At 36.0% G+C, this 23,588-nt stretch overlaps 2 protein-coding genes across 4 annotated transcripts in view; one reads left to right on the top strand and one right to left on the bottom strand.

Moving 5' to 3' along the window:
- LOC124366890 (protein SCAF11-like) overlaps window positions 1–10,363 on the bottom strand; it is a 58,729-nt gene extending 48,366 nt beyond the window's left edge. Inside the window, exon 1 of the mRNA XM_046823488.1 lies at window positions 10,151–10,363. Coding sequence (XP_046679444.1) covers window positions 10,151–10,363 — 213 coding nt within the window. The remainder of the gene's footprint in view (window positions 1–10,150) is intronic.
- Window positions 1–23,588, top strand: part of LOC124366345 (putative polypeptide N-acetylgalactosaminyltransferase 9) — a 620,588-nt gene that overhangs the window by 169,407 nt on the left and 427,593 nt on the right. The window lies entirely within an intron of this gene.

The raw sequence follows: 23,588 nt of genomic DNA, 5'->3' as shown, positions 1-23,588 counted from the left end.
TGGTTTAATTTAATTTATTGGTTTTTGAGATATTAATTTGTTAATAAAAAAAACACTTACAGACATACAGATGGGAAACTATGCATCAGAGACCCATGTTCATATGGTGAAATATGTTTGTCTTGGCCTGAGCAATGACGTGGTACACCTCTGTCCAGAGAGTTACGGGACACTCTGTATATTATTATTTATACTTTAAATCTTACTCTAATTAAAAGTTTAAATAAGCAAGTTTGCTTGAAGTTTGGCAAACTTCTGCGTGGTTTATGTTTATTATTTATCAGTTCGATATTTTACATAAGGAAGTTTTGTTCAAACGGTAAAGATGAATTCAGAGCAAACAAGTTGAAGTATATACAAGTCTACTTGTCAGTATTTTGTCTAAGTTTCGTTTCATTATCTGTGGAAATAAATATCCACACCCATTGTAACCAGTCTCGATCATTACGATCTGTAAAATTGTTGTCTTTGTTGTTCGCCTAGATACCGGTAGAATGGAGGTTCAAGATCCGAAAGTATTGTATAAATCAATCAGCTTTTATTTGGAGACGCTGTTCCTCGTGTGTTTTCCGAGTGTGCCAACAAAGACTGTACATGTCAGTTTTAACATTACACTGTGGTAGTGTGTGGCTGAAATACATCTTTTTTGTAATTAGAAATACGTATTTAACGTTTATGAATTTTCCATCGATCGCCGGTGACTATTACACTTTAGTGGTGTCCTTTGAAGTTTACTGTGTAAAAAACGACAAACTATAAAAATGTAAAAATAGAATTACAAATAGTTAGTTATAAAAAGGGAAACGTTTTTTAGTGTAAAACCTAAACAAATCTTTAAAATTAGTGTAATTTTTATTGTAATAAATTATTTTGATTAAGCAGAATGTCTAATCTGGTCTTGGACTTGGTCTTACTGTACAGTCGAGTAAACAAAGGCGTAGCTTGTTTTCTAAAAACATTTTTTAATTCTTTTGTAAAAACCTTTTCTTGCTTCTTGAAATTTGTTTTGTGCATTGTTTCAAAACCTTTTTGTGTAACATCAATAAAATGTTTTCTAGTGACATATTAAAACTTGGAAATTGTACTAAACGAATTCATAAACTATTATTAGATTTATTCAAATTTTTAGTATAACCATAAGCAAGGTCATACTACGTTAACGTGTGAAAATGGTGAACTTCTTTACACCGACAGAGACTAGCGGTACATTTTATCACCTCCTCGTGGAGTCGCTCCAAGAGGAGTGGTAGATAATTTAAAATGTATGTCGTATTGTATAATAATTTTAGAGAAGGTCGAAGGCAGTTTTTATATATTATAAAGAAGTTTAGCCTTTTAAAATCGACTGTATGTTTGTAAGTAATTAGTACACAAAACGGTGTATTTATATACAATACAGCTACAAATAGAATACATGTGACATTTTGTTGGCCCTATAGTCTTTTATGTTAACCGTAGTTTATTATAAACTCATTCGTGGAAATGTTGAAAATCATCTGTATCAGATGATGGTCTTTTCAACACTCAATCTTCAAAAAACAAGATTACCACCAATTTTTTTATTATTGTTTTTGTAATTTATTATTATTCTATTCGATTTAATAAAAATTTTATAACTATACAACACTTTATTTATTTATTCTATAATTTAAAATTTCCTAAACGGGAACATCCCTTCAAGCAATAAAGAACCTTGGAGTACGAATAATTAGTAATTTAAAGTCATAAATTGTTTGTAGTAGTCTATGTAGTAAGTTGCTCTTTTTAATTAATTCGAATGTAAACGAGCTATCTGGAGATTCGTGATTAAAAAAAGGAATACACATTTGTTTGATAACAAATTTTAGTGTCTTGGTCCACTAAATATGTGTTAAACTAAGATTATTTGCCCTGCAGGGCTTGTAAACCGTTTCCTAATTAGCGGTACTGGACCATCATTACGTGCCCAGTTTGGTTACATGCGGATGCGTACGGGATCAAATGTGTATGATACGTCTTGCATGATGTGGATGATCTGTCATGCGAGAGGACGTAAGTAGACTCAGGTTGTTATTGCCGGAGCCTGTGAATGGAGACAAAGTCTCGGCGACAACGCAGCACATAATAGAGGTAACAAGGGGAACCCGTCCTAGAGGTCCACTCAGATTGTGTTTCCAATTAGTAACCGCCCCCCGCCGCCCCCAGTGCAGTGTCTCAACTCCATTGTTCGCCTCGGGATAAGTTAATGAAGGAGTTTCTCCGAGGCGGCCGCGTCCCTCGGGGAGTTGCATCGCACCGCCACCGCCCATCGCAGGTTTTGTAACAGTTCGATGAGTTAATTAGGCTAAGTGACTCGCGTGATTGGCATTCTCCGGCCTTTGTATGGACACTGAGACTATGGTCGTTCATTTCTATCCTCGCCAGTCACCACATATGTGTCTGGGGAGTTGCATCGCACCGCCACCGCCCATCGCAGGTTTTGTAACAGTTTGATGAGTTAATTAGGCTAAGTGAATCGCGTGATCGGCATTCTCCGGCCTTTTTATGGACACTGAGACTATGGTCGCTCATTTCTATTCTCGCCAGTCACCACATATGTGTCTGGGGAGTTGCATCGCACCGCCACCGCCCATCGCAGGTTTTGTAACAGTTCGATGAGTTAATTAGGCTAATTGACTCGCGTGATCGGCATTCTCCGGCCTTTGTATAGACACTGAGACTATGGTCGTTCATTTCTATCCTCGCCAGTCACCACATATGTGCCTGTGGAGTTGCATCGCACCGCCACCGCCCATTGCAGGTTTTGTAACAGTTCGATGAGTTAATTAGGCTAATTGACTCGCGTGATCGGCATTCTCCGGCCTTTGTATAGACACTGAGACTATGGTCGTTCATTTCTATCCTCGCCAGTCACCACATATGTGTCTGGGGAGTTGCATCGCACCGCCACCGCCCATTGCAGGTTTTGTAACAGTTCGATGAGTTAATTAGGCTAAGTGAATCGCGTGATCGGCATTCTCCGGCCTTTTTATGGACACTGAGACTATGGTCGCTCATTTCTATCCTCGCCAGTCACCACATATGTGTCTGGGGAGTTGTATTGCATCGCCACCGCCCATAATTACAATTACCACCCAACAAACAAATCCTAGTATTGAATTCGCTTGATTTTGATGGAAACAGAATTTTCCGGACATTTGCCATCGTTCAGCGACACAAAGTAACACTACGTTTCGAGATCTGCAATCTGATCTCTTTTTCAGGTTCGATAATGAAGCATTATTAGTGCAAATTTGTATCATACCTTTTTTTTACGAAAGAAATAAAAAATTCCTTGTTTGTCACTTAATTTATTCACAGTACTTTTAAAGTTACAATCGTACTTCTGTGAACTATATATTCTGTGTTCTGACAGGAAGTATTTTTAAGGACTTAATGTAATTTTCCTTGAAAACCGGATATCTTGTGGCTAATCTGAATAAAGGGATTTTGTTATAAATATGTTATAAATCAGTATATAGCAGGTTTATAACTATGCAGCTATAACATTCTCCATCCTCGTCCTTGATTAAACCCAAATTCTCTTAGGAATTCTTCAGAGGAAAATTGCAGAACTTAGTGGCTAAAACCTATTACTGTATACACATAAACCCCAGTGGGTATCAAATTTCGTTCCAATTGGTTTTGATTGCAGCCAAAAAAATTAACTTTAACTGTGAGATAATTTTATGACCATGCAAGTTCCAAAAGAAAGGATTTTCAAATTCACGTTCACAACCAAAAATCTTATTGTAACACCTAGAATACGTTTCCAGGAGATTTTATATAGGCTCATAAATGTGCTACATAAAAAAAACTATGGTTATAACAGATTTTGCTATTTTGTTGTATCGTTTTTGTGTAGATTAATTGGAATGGGAAACGCATTAAGGAAAAACAAATCAATGAGCGCTCAGTAACTCTGAAGCAGCACAAATCATGATGAGATTCGGCTTTTATCAGAAGTCAAATCGGCGACGTTGCGAAAGTTTCAAATGGTTTCGACACGTTATGGTTATAGCTTAATAACTGCCTACAAAGCAAACCATTATCTGTAAGATCTTCCCATCGATTCAGATAATAGTTCTATGGGCTGTTGCGTCTCAGAGTAGGCCATCGGTTGAATATTCCAATTTCGATGAATGTGCAACGAACAATTACAACAAAACTTTTACATTACAACAACGACAGCAACAATAACAATTGCAAATGGAAAAAATATCCAAATCAGTGATAATTTCTAAATTTTGCTATGAAATCGTTTGGCGATAGGAGTAGTCAAGATCGAAATTGTACTCAAGAGAACCGACTCAGTCAAGTTCCTTGGAATACGCTCAGACTAAGGTTAGACTTGGAACAATGACGTGGACAGAATTCATGCTAAAGTGTTTGGAGTGTGGAATGTTCATGATAACGGGATTATTCAATCATGTTTGAAGTAAATCCTCAAACGTATTATGGTCTCATTTATCCCCATCATGCCTACGGGATAACATCACGAAGAGGTCCTTCAAATACTAAATTCATGAGTTTGCATGCACAAATAGGTACGCTGTCACAAGTAGGTGTGATATTTGTCAACAACCTTAGAGCTCAGTCTTAGATGCTAAAGGCTTGACTAAAAAGTTGATTTAATTGACTTTTCTTCGCTGGTGGAGTTCCCATGTCACAACTGAAAAGGTGAGCCGATCTGGAATCCTATACTGGGCCAGAGTGGTCTATGTAAACTGTTTAAATTTTGTGAAAAAATGTCAATTTGAATTTGTATGGAATGGTACGCTATTACTTTAGTCTGATGACGAATTGTCCTACTCAGCACAAAATGTTATTATAACCCTTCAAGTTCGATGCCTGGTCGACCACATCAGAATATTTCATGAGACTGTTTCTCATTTTGATCTTTGAATAAAACATTTTTTAACATCTGAAGATTTGTGGCGTCGAAGCAAGTAAGGGCTAAAAGTAAGAGAAAGATATCAGGAAGAGAGTTTTCAGGAATATTTAATGTCCATAGTGAGTAAATAACGCAATACGACCATGAGTGTTGGCTTCATACCTCATATAAAAAAAATGTATTATTTGTAGTTTGAACAATGTTTGAGGTCAATGAAACTTAACCAATTTGTGCTGTTCTATAACATAAATGATCTTTTTATGTTATGGAAACAAAATACAAACAAATCTATCTCTTACAAAACAAACAACACATTATCACAAATATTAGGAATCCCAAAGACAAAAACGCATTTAAAAATAAATCAGGAATTTATGAAATTAAATGCAACAACTGTGATATTTGTACATTGGCCAAACAAAGAGGATCATCAAGACACGATTCAAAGAACACGTCTTTGTACATATAGAATATGGAAGAATTGAAAAATCTGCTATTACGATTCAATGTATTGAATATGGACACACTATATTTCTAATAAAAATTTACGATAATTGAAAGAAGTTACTAAGAGAACACACTTAAATGCTTGGTAAACATGGTATGTTAAAAAAATCAAGAAAAACTTATTAATAATGAAGCCAGACTTATTCAAAATTCCAAAATTCATGATGATGGAATCATTTATTCTGAACGATCTCGCAAGAATAAAATTAATATTGGAAAAATGTTTGTTAATTTACGACTTTTTCCAATGCTACAAGATTCTTCATTCATAAATTATCTTATTAAATGCAATTATTACTATACAATTGCAGTGCTTATAAAAGTTGGTGGTCATTCTAGAGCCACAAGCCAAAGAAGTAAAAAAATACTTTTCAAATTTAAATTTTTTTAAATGCATTTGCGTTTCATTATATTGTCATTAGATAGCAAATTTTTAGGCTGTACTTCAATACCTTTCCCCACGACTTACCGAAGAGGGTAAATTAACAAACTTCAACATGTTTATGAACATTAAATGATCGTTTTAAGATAAGATTGATATCGTTTAATATGTAGCCTCTTTCGTATATTAAGCAAAGTGTAAATAATCTTCGATCCTCCTTCTTTTCCGCAACATGACTATAAGCTAAAATAGAAAAATAAACATCAAACTTTCACTGAAGTTTCCGAATTCAAAATATTACCGACCATAGAAGATTACTCTGTCTCCATTACCTGTATGATTCCCTAGTCCAAGGCTAAGAGTTTCATGTAATATAGTACCGGGAACTGTACTGTCTCAAATATCTCTGAAAAACAATTCTATTACTGCAATACTGAACCAACAGGATATATGTGGACTGCCACGAGGATCAGGTTTAGTCCCTGAATGTTCCGGCAACACATCATAGGCAGGAACTTCGGTTAGCGGTCAGCGACCGTGCAAGGTTAGGGTCACTGTCACTAATTTCTAATTCCCTTGTCTAAAGGGATCCAACCGTGACTAATTTTTAGAGCGGGGGAATTGTCAATTCCTGGAAACCGGTGTTCGAACTGCAAGGTGTTCCCGGATATACAAAAACAAATGGTGATTTGATATATTAAAAAAATATTTTGAAAACTTTCATTAGTGTTACGTTATGAGAGGAAGGCTGAACATGTTGTACCTTAAGCCACATCTTCACCCAAAAGGTTTGTGTATGCAGAAAGTTTGTGTAACCTAAAACGCACCAATAAAGATACAATATTAATTTCCTTTTTGGACAGTTTTCAGGCAGGATCAAAAGGAAACGTCCCACTCATATTGGTCCTGCAGGACTCGGGGGCCGGCAAAAGTCAACTCAATATAAATGGAAAGTCGGCGGCGGGAGGAGAGTCGTGTGGTTGAGCGTTTGGGAGGAAACCAAACAATAAAGTCTCTAACTCTGATGTACTGGACTAATCAAGCTGACCCTTTCAGTGGAGCTCTGACCGGAGTTTCCAGCCAGGTCGCTTAGTCAAGTACATTGTCCAATTAACACTTTCTATTCTTTTTCTGTATACGTGTCCGTTATTATTGTACAGGTTTAGAAAGTGAATTTTGTTTATATTTAATTCATTTCAAGATCATTCAAGAGTGTGTACTTGTCTTCAGTTCTTACGGAACAGCCTTTAAACTGTGTTTCGATATTGTTTTATGTTGATAACCGGACTTTTTTAGCGTATGATAAAAAATCAGGTAATGGAATATACAGGGTGGCCCATAAGTCAGTTGTCACTTGCAATTTTATAAGACGATGTTTGTATAGAACAACTTGGAAGCCACTTTGAGCACCTATTGTGGGTTAGATACTCTTTAAATTAATAATTAAAAATAAATAATAATAATTACATTAATAATACAGTACTTTGTACAAATAAAGTATTTGTACTTTTCTGGTAACTATGTATTTTCATTTCTGACAACTGACTTATGGGCCACCCCGGTTTTTATATCGAAATTGGCAATCGATATTACTTAATCATAATCATCGATGTAATCAATCGATACTGATTAATTATTTTGAACTATTAACAATCAACAGCTGTAAACAATTTAAAATAATAAACGTAGGGTTATATTTGAATTTTACGTGAGTAGTTTTGATTATTAAAAATGGTAGCCAATTTTAGAAAAATACACGACATTGCTTTGAAAGATGATAAGACGTGTTTTTCATGGCTTCAACATGTTGCACTCGTACCGAAAAACCCATAATGTGAAATTTGTGGGAAAGAAACAACTGTAACTGTGAGAGGAGCAAATATGGTCGTCTTCAGTTTTCCTAATTTTGGTTATAATAATATTTTTGATCGCTGTACATATTAAATTCGTATTTTAATTTAAGACATATGATTGTTACTGTGGATTATATGTACTGTTATATCTATTGATAGTCTAAGATTTGAGATGCGAGTATTAGGTATCGATGACTACATTCTTCGATATAAAAAACCGGGTCCGCTTATCGTACCCTACCCTATAGATTTAGCAACCGCCCCATTCCTAGCAACCACCAGATCTATGTGCATACCTTATTGACCCACTTTTCTACGCGTGAATGACCACTGTACTTACCTAAGCTACACGTTCATGATAAAAAACGTCATAATCCTCTGTTTAACGTTTGTAATTGACGATGGATGGTTTGAATGGATAATTGGATTTCGGAAATTTCCTTCGTTATGTGTTACAAAATTTATAACACTACGTTTCAATAGTTGAAATCTACCCCCTTCCTCAAGTGTAAACTTAATATGTAAACATGTACGTAAAACCTAAAACGTGCGGTGATAGACTACTTACTACAACTAAAAAAAGCATAATCGACAACAGCATAAAGTTATAAAAAACCCAGGCGTTGACACTGAACAGAACTTAAAAGCACAATTACCACGTTACATCCGCACCAGCAAAATTGCAACACTGAATATATAGAAATACATAATGTTAAAATAACTAAAACCAGGGAGATGAGCCAGGGGGAGGAGAAGATTGGTTGGTAAGTGTATTATTTACTCTATTGATAAGTAATAGATAGAGTATTCGTTTTCTGTTATATAATGCCGGCTGAAGAGAGTGAAATGCGATCCGATATTAACAACAATATTAACTGATTAAAATGGCAATTGTCCTTTCTAAAATGGGTTTTCTTAAAAAATACCACTAGTCATCAACACTCACTGAAATTACTTTCAGAATAAATAACTCTTTAAAAGTTCATTTCCAGCTCAAAGTAAAACTTGGAAAATTTTATTATACATATCGTTTTCAGTATAAAACAATAGTTTTATGTTCAAACAAAATGTTTTCTATTTTTCTTCAAACAAAGGTGAACATCAAATTTTTTACTATCATTTAAGGTGTTATGTCGTAAATAATTCTCAATGAAGTCGAAAGTAAATGTGGAATTTAAAAAAGATTTAGGTCGAAAGATGCATAGATGACTGAGGTAGCTCAATGTGGAGAGATGTAGTCACAATCGTTAAAATGTACATTCTTTAAAGCAATTTACAATATCGACTAGAATATTAATACTGCGATCCCTTTCACGGTTACATATGTTCAATATTCTGTAGGCAGCGAGCATGTACAATTACGTTCGTCACCGAACAGTCCAACGCGTCTGAAGTTTTTGCGATACTGAGCACCAATTGCTGTACTTAAAACTTGCATGTATCTTTATCGCACCATTTGCATGAATCCTGACTGTCCTGAAAATTGTTACACTGTCTACCCAGGCATAGTTAGTAACTACTTTTATTAGTTATCGCGTTACATATACTCAGCAATTATAACTAATTTTTTTAGCTAGTTTTGATTCAGCTTCTTTAATAATAGTCAATATCCGGGTTTGATTTCTGCTTGAATAAATTAAATTGTTTGTACCATGAGACTCAGGTTGCTGCTTTATTAGTTAACCTTTTTCTAATTCGTGAACGAAGATGCTAAACTGTGATTTCGCTTTCTATCTTGATGATGCTTGAGGACGTGCTTATCTATACAGTTAATATTTTTAATATTTTTTTTATTTTTGAGCTAGTTTTTCTTCCTTAATAAATAGTCAATATCCAGGTTTGAATCCTTCTTGAATAAATTAAATTGTTTGTACCATGAGACTCAGGTTGCTGGTTTATTAGTTAACCTTTTTCTAATTCGTGAACGAAGATGCTAAACTGTGATTTCGCTTTCTATCTTGATGATGCTTGAGGACGTGCTTATCTATACAGTTAATATTTTTAATATTTTTTTTATTTTTGAGCTAGTTTTTCTTCCTTAATAAATAGTCAATATCCAGGTTTGAAACCTTGCTTGAATAAATTAAATTGTTTGTACCATGATACTCAGGTTGTTGCTTTATTAGTTAACCTTTTTCTAATTCGTGGACGAAGATGCTAAACTGTGATTTCGCTTTCACGATTACTACTTAAGATTCCTTCATCATACCAGACAAATGATGTTAATTTGCACACAAGTACTATTCTTACCCCGGTACATCAGTGTTTAGAACCTGCGTATTGCTGAATATCGAGGGGCGGCCGGGACGCAATAGTTAATCTTTACAATGGAGAGTTGTGTGCCGTAAGATAATTATTATTGCCTCCTCCGTGAGGTCACAGATGATACAATCAAGATGGCCGACCTCGCCTCTCCTGACCTGGATACGCTTGACATTACGCCCTATAATCGAGTGTTACACACTACACTCCGGTTACGTCACGAGTCTCACTGACTTCCCGGGTAAATATTGACTCTGACTGAGGGTCTGTAATCATCTGCTGCTCAGGCAGGGTGCCTTGCAATGGGAGGGCGGTCAACCGTGCAATCGGGAATGTTAGCCCGGGAAGGTTATGCCTGATACCGTTTGGAAACTGGAGTCGTTTGCTCTTCCCCTTTTGCCATGGTGGAATTACAAGATCGTAACCTCTACCAGTTCGACTAGTCATCCTTATCATACCGTACTTCGATTAAAGCGAGCGGAATCAGATCACTTGTGTAAGAGAAGTGGTGGTCGAAACCTACGCAATGAGGCGGTAACTCGAAAAGTCCATTGGTGACGAATTTGGAACAAAAATCTTATATAGATTTTTCTTAATCTCTAATGTCACAGCAATTTCTGTAATTTTTCGAGTTTTTTCAAGTGTTTTAAAAGATTTTTAAGGATTATCGCTGATTTTCAATTTAAATTGTCACGACAGTCATTCTTCCGAATAGGGATGTCCACAATGAGGTTTGTCATCACTCAACATCTAATGAGTGGATTTGACACTTGAATGTTTATCAAGGCACTGCCCTTGTAAGACTGTAACAAAGACAGTAAAATTATTCCAAGGTGGAAGCAAAATTGCAAAACAACCATGTTAGATAAAATCATTTATTCCTACAAAAAATCGGTGATCGAACTTAATTTTCCCAGAAGTAGCCCATCATTAACCACTCAATAGATATTGAGTTTAACGGTTGCTTGGTATTTCTAGTTTAATCTGGGCGATGAGTTTTGGGTTGGAAGTAAAATGGTTTTCAAGCTCTATTCTGCCCGCTTTGACTGGAAGATGCTGCAACAGAGCTTGCCTTTCTTCTTCCATGGTGGCATGGCGGAGATAGTGTTAAGTGGCTGTTACGGCTGCAACATGAGAGCTACACAGGTTGCTTCCTAATTATCCTGTTACTTCATAAGCAGCGCAAAATTCCTTATGGTAAATTGATTTCCATGGTTCCCTTAAGCAATTGTTCAGACACTTACCGGAAACTACGATCTGTGTCAGTCAAGGTTATGAATGGTTCTTCGGAATGACTCATCACAAATCTCTCTTGGCATTACAGCCTTGAAGACAGACCCAGAATGCGATACCAGTCAGATGCTATCTGGACTGTGACACAATGAAAATTATTGTTACTGATGAAGGAAATCGTTAATACTAAGCAACACATATACAATGTGTTTGATTGGAATCTGTATTTTGTGCGATTTGCAATCAGCCAAAGTGTAAGTACAGGATAAGTTTTTTATCAGTTTAACCGCTTGCTGACAGCACTTCTGAATTACCAAGGAATGTGACCGTATAAACGGTCGTCACATCTCGGTTGCTTCAGGGGCTCATAACTAAAGTTCTGCAAGACTGTCGTGAACTATTAGTTGGCTGAGCGACCTCTGGACTTGAGGTACTCGGGCTGGATTATGTGGTTCTCCAAACCTTCTTAGTTACGAAATTTGTTTTCAATTACCATGCTATTTCGTCTATACTTCTACTATCTCAATATTGCTAAATAACTTAAAAATCTTCTTCGTTAAAAAACTGCTTATCGATTTTGCTATACAAGAGAGAGATCTGGGATGTCTACGATGGTACCCAAAATTCCACTTTGCACAGAACCATTATTTTCTCCCAAGAATGTTCACCGTAATAATGTTAATTCCACATTAAAGCTAAAATAAACCCACACTCTACAAAAAATGGCAATCGTTATAAAAAAGCAAAAGCATGCATTTACCAAAATAACGGTTTTTTAATAAAAATCATGATTGATTTTTTGTTAAAATCTCAAAGGCTAGAAAATATAAATGTTAAAAATATTCTTGGTGATGCTGTCAATAAAGCGATGCATACTAGAATTTTTTCATATTCGCAGAATCTGTATTACAGATTCAACTGTGTTTTATCAAACGTTAAATATCAGTATGTTGCAGTATCAAACGGTAATTTAATTTGTTATATAGGTGTAGTGTTTCCCATTTGATAAAAATAAATCCCTAAATATGTATTGTTATTGGACATTTTCATTTGAATAATTGTGCGTGTGTTTGTCTTTTATAGGTAAAACCACTGTGTTTGGGAATCCGCCAATTAATTGCATCCGATAATCAATTGTTGTTGAATTGGTTACATCGCAACTGTTGCTTTAGTTTACACGTACGGATGGACATATTTACGTAATAAAAATTTTGTTTTTATCATAGTGCACAAACATCAGCTGTTTTTCATACTGAAATTGGGCCATAAAGTGATTGTCGTAAGTCACCTCAAAACAGATTTCTGAAAACTCTGTTGGTGCCCAAATAAATTTTTTTCTGAGAGCGCTGACCTTAAACATTCTCATTTTTTCAGTATAAGTTAATGCATAAACACAGCTGTCTTTCATATGTAAACTTGAGTTATTTTGTAATATAAATTAAATAAAACGTGTAAGTGATAGTTTTGCTTCCCGTATGGTAAAAACCGTTGTTTACAACGCGGCGGAAAGCATCTAGGAGCGGCTTCGCTCCTTTCGTAAAGCACAATTACGCATCGGAAACTATTTTTGTAACATCCCTGAAGTTTCATTAAACATGTGTGTATTGGGTAGAAATGTAAAACATGATCACGAGACTAGTCAGAGCAATGTGTAGTCTGACTTGTAGTTGTCTGTCTGTCTCCAAGATGACATACCCAGCAAGAGTGCTACGTAACGTTACTAGATATCAATACAGATCAGCTTCCGGCGCCAGGATGTGGCGGAACGCTGGGTAGTCAGTCACCATCACCGAACCCTGGACTCAGCACTGACTCAGGTTTCGCTGCTGCGACCAACGCTGACCGGTTTGGGCTTACAGTCTTTATTCCGCACTCTGATGCCCCGTATGTCCTATGGAGGTCATCTTGCAGCATTATTGAACCTTGCTTTGTTGACGTATAATTCAGGTACTTGGAAGACGGGTATTTGGAAAGGTTTTGGATACCAAGAAGTATTCTTATCTAAGGCAAACTTCTGTGTGCCACTCACAATAGCTATGTTTACACTTGTGCGATTTTCGATTCAACTTTCTTTTCAATTTTTGCTCCGACTTGCGTCAAGCGCATGCGTTTCCAAGCATTCTTTTGACGCATGCTTCATTGCTGTTTACATTTTAGCGTTAGTTTGTATGCTTGACGCAGTGTCTTTAATAATTATTTAGTGTTAAAATGGACAGTGACACTGTGTTAGCTGGTATTAGTGTAGCGTGTTTATTATTGTCAAAAAGTGCGTAAACGTAAAAGGAAAGTTAGGTCTATGTGGATGTGTGATTATTTGAAAAGGAGAAATAGCGGTATTTTGAACGATTTGGAACTGAATGAAAGTTTTCTATTCAAAAATTTTACCAGAATGAGTAGAGAAAACTTTTATAACCTTTTAGAATTAGTCAGAGCAAAAAATAGAGAAGAAAAATACTACCTTCAGAGAAGCTGTTCCTCCTGAGATCAGACTAGCGATATGTCTGAGATATTTAGCAAACAGGTGACTCATTTGCATCTTTGATGTACCTGTTCAAAGTATCTAAGCCATTGATTTCGTCGATGATGCCAGGGGTTCTTAAAGGCAATAATTGAAGCACTTCAAGATTTTGTCAAGGTAAATGTTTTATTTACATTATTACCCTACTATAACACTTATTTCTCAGTATTATCAAGGTTAAAAACACAAAAACTGTTGTACTTCCCCAAGCACATTATTTGGATGCTGGGATTTCTCTGTGGAAATTTGTAGTTGAGAACTAATAGTAGGTTCGTAGTGGGTACCATAAGAAGAATCTGAAGAGGGGCCAGAGGGGCTGTAATATTGAGGAGCTACTGTGTTATTTTTGTAAAGAATTATTCATTTCCTGCATTTCAAAATCGAAAATCAAATTTTGTATTCTATTTCTGGCAATTGCCTGGTTACGCGGAGTCAACTTCCTTAGCTGGGCTGCTATCATCTCCCCAAATATAGAACAGTCATCCTTTTTCAGATAAGATTTAGCTGCTACTTCAAGAAATCCGAAGGCAGCCTCTTCTTTTTTCCTATCATCATCTATTTTTCTTTTAATTCCTCTGCAGGTCTGTGGTGTTGGGAGAAATTTTTGCTGTCGACAAGAAAGACGATGCTGTATCTTGAGTTTCAGGTGCTTCTTTTTCTGGTGGTTGGTCTTCATCCTGAAAGAAAAAAACATACATAGTTTTTTGTTTACACCTTTATGAAGCGTTCGAAAATTTACTTAGATCTTCTTTTACAGATCCCTGCGAACGAGGTCGAATGGAAAATTAGTTTCCCATGATTTTAATGAAGTTTGGAATTATCCACATTGCATTGGGGCCTTGGATGGCAAACATGTCCCAAATACAACGTCCGGAAAATACTGTTGCTGAGTATTACAACTACAATAGGTACACACAGTATAGTTTTTGTTGGCAATAGTTGATGCCCACTATAAATTTATATACGTTGATGTTGGTTGTCAAGGACGTATTTCTGACGGTGGTGTTTTTAAAAATACTACATTTCACAAGAAAAATTCTAACCAAGGAACTGGGATTGCCCCAAGATGAACCTTTGGAAGGTCGTAATCTTCCTGTGCCTTATGTATTATTAGCAGATGATGCTTTTTCACTAACGGAAAACATAATGAAACCCTATGTGACAGACTTACATCGTGGTTCACCACAACGAATGTATAATTGGAGGCATTCCAGAGGAAGGGTTGTTGTAGAGAACGCATTTGGAGTGATGCTTCTGTCTTCAGGGTTTTTCGAAAACCCATCGAAGTTAAAGTTGAGAATACCGTTATAGATATTGTCCTTGCATGTGTTTATCTTCATAATTTCCTGCGTTCACAACCAGACTGTTCACAAAAACTACACTCCACCAGGGACGTTTGACCGTGAAGATGTTAATACAAGAGAGGTCATTCCAGGCACATGGAGGAGGCATACTGCAGGGGATACTGGATTAACAGCGCTTAGAAAGACCCCCCAGAAACATGACGAATAAAGCAAAACAGGTTCGATCAGAATTCAAGGAATATTTCTTAACTGGTATTGGATCTATTTCAAATTAGAAGACACGATACACATTTTAAATAATGTAATAAAACGTTGTTTTTATCTAATTTTTAAAGAATTGTATAAATTAATGTTATCAAGGCTGTAATGACTGATCTTTTATCATTAAACATTATTATTCATCCAAAAAATGAATAAAATATGAATTTTCAAAACTACCAAATACTTTTATGTACACCCACTGTATTATGTGCAATTCAATAAAGTACTCTATATTTTATTTTATTACTAACAAAGATTGTTGTCACATTGTTTCAATTTGAAATTTAAATAAAAAGGAAATAAACTTACTGCTATGTTGTCGTGTATATCGTCTTCCCCAATTTCAACTTCTTCGATGATCGTATCCTCTAAGGAGTCCTTCGTCGTTCTTGGAATGATTGAGTCTCCGAGAAATAACAAATGCTTGTAGGCAAACCAGGAACTTTGATACACGTCATCAGCACTGGCACCACTTTTTCTTTGCGACACTTTCTGTTGTTCTTTTGAAAAATATGAACGAAGGTTTTTAATTTTTGGATTTAACACCTTTTTCACTCATTTTGTACTTCTCACCTAGTGCACGGTAAGCGTCATTACGTTTGTTTTTATTGGTATAAACACTTGTCCTTTATGTCACCCACAATACACTATAGTATCTGTAGTCTTCTATAAAATCAACAGTTTGTTTATCTGAAGACATCACTGTAATATATAAACAAAACTAACAAATAACAACTGTAATAATAAATATATGCAGCACGGTTTGACGCACGAATATCCAAAATTATGGAACTGCTTGCTTTGCAGCATGCGATTCAGAAAGAAGACTGTTTTCCCGGAAAACGAGCATTCTTCCTCCGCATGCGTCACGTGCGCTAGCGCATGCGCTGTGCAGCATGCCTCAAACGCACGCAAAATCGCACAAGTGTAAACATAGCTAATCAGTGCTGCCAGTGGTCTTATCTGTGCGTGTAGCGGTTATCTCGAGATAACAGCCGTGCAAGAATGAACCTGACGCTGCTACTGGCTGAGTAACTACCTTGACCTTGCATGTGGCACGCTCGTCTAGCGAGCAATGGTGGGTCCGGAGTCATTCTAAACGCTAGGTCCAATGTATTTACCAAATTAAAATGGACAGCTCGCGAGATGGTGCTACAGTAAGTTGAGCAGGAATTACTAGAATCCTTACTCAAACTACATTATAATAATTAATTAAGCAGATATTTTCGGAGCGGAGAGGAGAACTGCACAATTGGCGAATCCCTTCAAAAATTAATGTGGCCACACAGATCTAAAGATCTCGGAAAGTATAACTGTTTAATCGATCTAAATCCCCAGATTGTATCTTCTCAAACAGAAAAAGGGGGAGAGTTAATATAGCACAGGGTCGATGGTACTGATAAAAAGTACAACGGTCAAAGACAGGATTTTAACTTGCCCTATCTCCAACTTAGATCCAAAGTCCAACGCACTAGACCACTCGGCATCGGCACTCCTAGTCATCTATTATTCTTAGGAGGCTACAAACAAAATAGTTGCCATTATGGCCGGCTCTTCCATAAATAAAAAAACCTCGATGGAACGAACACCAGTGTGGATGTTATTACTGCTTCGCCGGCTATCGTCTATTTAGAAAACGGATGGATAGGATAAAACTAGTTGAAAACCCGTACTCAGACCGGTTTTTTCGGACAATTTCACTGGGGCCTGCGCTCTCAGGGGGCCCGGACCGGGCCCCGCCACAAATATATTTTAAAGGGACAGCGTCGACGGACGAGATAGCTCAATCAAATAACTGTAACGCTATTATAGGCTAAACTTGTAATATCGTGCATTAAAATTTCGAAGAAACTGTGTCCATCACTTTGAAAATAATAACCTTACTTTTGATTTAACAATCTCGATCGTGTTTATTTATATCGCGTATTTAAGCGGAAAAGTCAATAATAGTTCCTGCGAAGAAACAGCAATAAAAAATACATGTTGCAAATACCAATCTTTAACAAGGAATACCTCAACACTTGCGTCTGGTTCGGCCCTGATGAATCAATACTTGATTGTCGATGTAAAAGACGAATTATCTTCAAATGAGAATAAAATAAAAATAAAAATACATCATTAAAGGTTTTCTCACAATCATCAATAGCCAATAATAACTTCAATTGGAAAACTAATGTATTAATTACTATTCATTGTTAGAGTTCACTCAATTAACAAAAATGGTCCAAATATATGATTTTCATACATGATATTGTAACATTTTATTTCGTAGCATTAATCAGCAGATTCTTGCGAGACTACCCATTTTTAAGGTATTTGACCCAATTATGAATGAATGAAAAATGCCTTTATTAAAGAGGCGGAGTTAGGGCTATTAAACCCTGTCTACCACTCAACCTCATAATTTATACAGAACATTTACAATATTTTAATACAATTTTTCTTGTGTTCCAAAAATTCCAGCTTCAAAAATATTTAATGAGTCAAATACCATTTTCGATTGGTTTGATTAACATGTTTCGAATCAATTATAAATGTGTTTATTTCCTAATAAACTACTGCTCGTGGATGCTCTTATACCTAGAGTCGTAAATTGTAGTATTATACAATTTGGAAATTTCCACAAAATCTACAGGATTTTATTAACTGAACCCTGTATAATTTAAACATTCCGCCACGACTAATCTCGCAATGGCAATATCCAACTCATAAAGACGAAGATAAAAGTATTAAAATATATCCAGAGGCTCAAGAACATTGAATATGTAAGGCTGAGGATAAATCAGCGACTCTGTCAGATGGCGAGGTGATTACACAGAGAAGAGGGAATGTAGTGCTGTTAAAGGAAGAGGATCCTGACTGGCTTCAAGGAGGACGAGATGGAAAGTGAGGTATTACGGCCTGACCCAACTGAGGAGGAAGAGAGGACGTCATGACGGGCCGAGGTTCAAGGAGATCTTGTAATTAAAAGGTTGACATTAAGCATATAACAGACCTCCGCGGCGATAGTTGTAACTAACTGTACATGTGATTGTTGATGGCCATGAGCATCATTTGAATAGTAGAGATGGTGCGGGAAATGTTTAGTAATTATATTCTGCTATTAAAGCAACACTGTAAAAGAAAACTGTTTATTTTTACTCTATGACTAATTCTTAGTTGTACATCAAACTCTGGAAAAAGCCTACATTTCCGTCCATTTTTTTAACAAAAATGTACAAAAATTGAAATATGAGAAAATAATTCTAACAATTGGGTGTATTACGTTGCATATCAAAGAGTCCCTTGAAAGTATGTTGGCACCACTGATATATCAGATACACCATTAAGAAAGGTACCATCTGTTAAGTATTGCGTTTAGACGCAAAATACCAGTTGTACTATTTTTATTAGTTTTCTAGGAACTAAAATGTAAAGATTCAATTTTATACAATAAAACGATTTATAAGTCTTACTTCAAAGTTCGGAAAAAAAAGAAATAAAAAAACGAACGTTACAATTATTCTAATGATACATGATACGTTATAAATAGTCGCTGTAAACATTTAATACTCATGGAAGTTGTGAATATTAAGTGTCGAGGTTTCCTCTGGGTGTTCGCAATTCTTAATAAATAATGTTGAAATATTTTATTTTAAAAGGGTTTATAAATATTTCACTTTTATTCAAAAATTTTCCTCATCGTAAAACGGGTTTAGTAAAATTAATTAAATGTAACAAATATTTATGTTTACGTTTAATATCTAAAAAATCATAAAATACGAAATGTGTAGTATCTTCCAAAGTTATATTATAAACCAAAGTTCTCATCGTGGGAACCCACTAAATTATTCTACAGCTCCTTAAATTAATGAATAACCAAAAAGTAAATTCCACTCTCTATAAATATTTCCCAAATTTTCGTTCACGTATGCTTAAAATATGACCGTATGCTATAAATATTTTTAATCACCCTTTACAAGTCATAAATCGTAAGTTCTTTAGTGAGCCAGATTAAAAATCAAAATTGCCCTGGCTGGGTCACAATATAGAATTATCATAAAATAATAATAATATTAAAACAACTAGTGAGGTAACAAATAAAATAAAGGTCAATGACTACCAAACAATAAACAATTCACGCACGTTGTAATGATAACAACTAGTTGTTTTAAAATTTTGATATTGCATAATTCTGACCTCATAATATCAGGAGGTCTTTTTAAAAGAATAATAACATTGTAACAATGTATTTAAAAAACTAAATCGAATGAGCGGGAATATAAAATATGTTTTCTGTTTATAAGATTATAATAATGGGTTGATGGATTTGAAAAAAAGGTTGTTCTATTTTTCACAAAAAAATGTAAATGCAAGGGAAAGTTAGAATTCTACTACACGAGAATACCTCTCTTTATGACGCAACTATCGTTATCAAAGGCTGAATATTTTACCACTCCAACATTTATTTATTTATAAAGTATTACTCATTTATTTTTCAAAAGAAGTGGCAACAATGGAACAGAACATTTATATAAGCATTCGTACATGACGCGGAACGTAAAAAACAAAGCAGTTATAAGACCAAAAGTTAAAACAATCTTTTTTTAAATCTTTTGTTTTTTAGGCCTAAAGTATTTTAATATGTTACCAATTGATAAAAAGTGTAAATCTAATAAAACATTTAAAATTATGGCTGAAAATGGCTGATGAACTCTGAGGAAACCAAACAATAACAGACATAATTGAATAAAATATCTCTGATATATGTGAGTACTGATAATGTTGTACTTATAGAGTATAGGGAAATTTAGGTTTCATGGGTTACAATAAAATAAATAAACTACGAAAGTATCAGTATTTGATAAGAAGTGTGTATAATTTTTCTAATAATTATGTTTTGGTTGCTTAATTTTATGTTAATAAGTAAGGTTTAAGATTGTCCACAGTAGTTTGTAAACAAATCAAGTGATGGCACTACAGAGGCCGAATACCTATTCTCAGTGTCATATAATTAGTGACTGATTGATAATAGTGTATTTTGTTTGACTGCCGGCCATCAAAACTGTGTAGGATGGTCGAGTATATTCCTACCATTTTATATGGGGCTTGAATTGTAATATTGTAGAAGGATGAACAGAAAGATGACTACCGACTCTATCCCACACTGTATATGCAGTAGATAAAGCTAAAAAAATACTTTCCACGTAATGGAAACGAGTTTAATTACCTATTGATAGTATTGATTTGTTGGTTATTTGGGTATAAAACAGGTACTTGGAAGGAGCCACAAGAATGGACAATAAAATCAATTCCAGGAAAGATCAACTTATCACAGAGTCCCAGGACTCAATCTACTGTCACCGTATTTATAGAGTTTGCAGCGGAAATGTAGCAATGACTTGCGAGGACATAATTATATTGAAAGCCTGATCCATGCTCAGAGTAATGCCATAATGCAGGCTGCTGTAATTATACCAGTCTGCGGTCTCTGATGTTACAAATTATGCAGTGTTATCTAATCGAGCGGAAACGTTATCATTGTCGGTTGACCACTCGCTCTCTGCCAACAGAAGGACAGACGACAGAAGATAAACTTCCCCACAGTTGATCTAATTCTTGGAACCTAGTCATTGAGATGAGAAAAAATAAAGCAACATCTTAGATTCAAACTAAGCATTACTCTGCGACATTTCCAGTGTATTTTACTTGTTTGTTATCATTTTTCTCGTTATCTTGTTTTCTGTCTATATATATATATATATATATATATCGCCCGCCAAGTGAGAGACCTTGGTTCGAGTCCCGGCGGAGCAAGTACCTTTTGAGGTTCAATATTCATTGAAAATCATATTTTGTGGTTTAGCAAACATAGGATAAAGGCTGAAATGGAGGACAATACAGCCGGATCTAGCATATCTAACCTTTTATGATTTATTCATTAATTGGCTGAGCTTTAAGAAACACTCTTATTCATGCGGTAAAAAGAAAATATCATAGACTGGAGTCAGCATTAGAAATTCTTGACAATATTTGGCTTCAGCGCACTCCTACGTTTTAGTACCATCGCCTGCTTACCGGAACTTGCAATTGAACACTGCTATAAAAACTTATTGAACACAAAAATGTGAATGGATCATGTGGCAATATATCTCGAAAATTGCATCTGTGCACTTTGGATTTGCATGAAGCTTCATTTCACATAGACAAGGATGGGTTCTATGTAGGTTCATGTCCAAGCGTGGAATTTGGCTGAGCGTCATTGAAGCCTGTCACTCAGTAGGCTAACACAATATGTCTCTTATCTGCGGGGTGGATGTAAACATTTTTGGGGTCTTTTTCGTTTAAGGGCCAGCACAAAAGACCCTAGCTTGCCTATTCAAAACTCAGATCACGCGATGCTTGCCCGCTACGTAGCGCTTTGCGCTGCTTGCTCTTTTAGAAAAAAAAAATAACTCGAGCTTGCAAAGTCCAAGCCCAGATCAACTCACCACGCTTTATTGAACAAGAAAAACTAAGAATAACTCACAGGCAAAATATAAGCGGCGCGCGTTTATCACTGATAAGATAAGACGAGTTTATACTAGAAGTAGTACCTGGACTTCTGCCCTACGAACTAATAACACACAAAAAAACCGATTAAATGCACTGTCAGTCAGGTATAGTATGTTTGTAAGGTGCTGGCCCTTAAACGAAAAAGACCCCATTTTTGTACTGTATGATTTGAAATTTTGCATGCAATCTTAGCGAAGCCTCTTATGTACTCTTACCTACTTTAGAATGATACTGTTAGTGTGTAGAACATTGATCTCATTATCTCACGTATCATGGTGACGTAACCAATTACTAACCAAGTGTATAACAAACTTAGAGACGGGAAAGGCGAACAGGAATGTGGTTCTTAGTAATGTTGAAACAATAAGATTGTATTTGTCCTAGTGGCTTATTGATAAAAACAAACCTTTAATTTCTATTAAAGTGAAGTAAACTAAACATTTTTTAACACTTACCCTGGGGACGAAAAACCTGACTTCCTAACCACCACCAATGGCCGGGTAGGCGGGCTGCTTGCAAGGACAGGACCGCTCAGCAGTCACCCATCCAAGCAGCAGCCACGCTCGACGTCGCTTTATCCGGTTATCTTGCGATAACCGCTGTACCCACCACACTACGCTATTGGGAATTCATTGGAGGTATAGAAAATAAAACGTTCTGTTAATTAAATTCTGTCGCTGCCACACCGTGTTACTAAATATATTTCCATCGCCAGTAAATATCACGTCACTTCTGTCAAATTACATTCAGCTCGTGTTTACTAAGTTGCGAAACGCTGTCCCGTGAGTCACGATTTCGTCACTAATAGGCTCACCCACCACTTTATACCGGTTTTCATCCGTAATTAAACCGGTTCCGTGGGGAGTGTGTCACAATAACAGAACATTCGTCATCGTCAAACCTCCATTAGAGGGTTTCCCGTGTTCGGGTCGCCGACACCGGGTGTCTTCATTCGGTTGTGGTGATAATCGATGGTCGGGCAGTGCTCTTGGAGCTTGTATTTGTTCTGTTTTCAGACCAGATTGTGTTGCAATTGCGGTTCCTTTGAGGGGAGAAATTCCTACAAAGATGTCCGCATCACGTTTGCGTGTGAAAAGGAACTGATTTAGCGTTGGAAATGAGTTAAGCAGCCTACAGATGCAACAAAGACCGAAGTCCACGTGGTTTGTGCTCCACATAAATTTCATAGTACTGCTGTAACTGTTACAGGTCTAATGATGGCATTTGCTTGGATGCAGTTGTACATATAAAACACGCATTGAAGTACAATTTCTGTTGAAAATGTCTCGCATTTACAAATGGGTAAGAGAGATTCCAGATTGGGTGGTATCTTACGTGAAGACTCTTGATTCAGTGATGGTACTGTTGATTCAGTTTATGTTTGGCTTGAATCAAATACATTTACAAACATTTAGCTCGTATTCACTCCCTCCTTTCGGTTATAGTGCCACCCTGATCTATTTCAGTGTTTGCTACCAGAATTCGCTTCACGAAATTACCAATTTGGGTTTATTCTTCAAGTGCACCTGTTAGTCTGTGATCGTATCCATTCAAAAGTTTTGATTAGATTTTGATCTTGCGATCTTGCGAGGAGTGGAAATTTTCGCAACCAATGTGACTGCCATCCATGCCGGAATTTCCAAAGTCCATTAGTTTTCAAGACCGAATGTCTCAACAAATTTTCCGCTCCCCACAAGATTAGTAGTGATGTGGTATTTATTTTGCCAAATTTCGTCGTTATCCCTTCAAATTTATCCGGAGGGAGCTTTTTAAGAGCAAGCAGTATTTTTAATATTCGATCTTGAGCAGTAAATTTCATAAT

This window comes from Homalodisca vitripennis, chromosome 7, assembly GCF_021130785.1.
Source record: "Homalodisca vitripennis isolate AUS2020 chromosome 7, UT_GWSS_2.1, whole genome shotgun sequence".
NCBI classification, from domain to species: Eukaryota; Metazoa; Arthropoda; class Insecta; order Hemiptera; family Cicadellidae; genus Homalodisca; species Homalodisca vitripennis.
The sequence above is the reverse complement of the archived record's forward strand: the minus strand, read 5'-3'. Positions and strand labels throughout refer to the sequence as shown.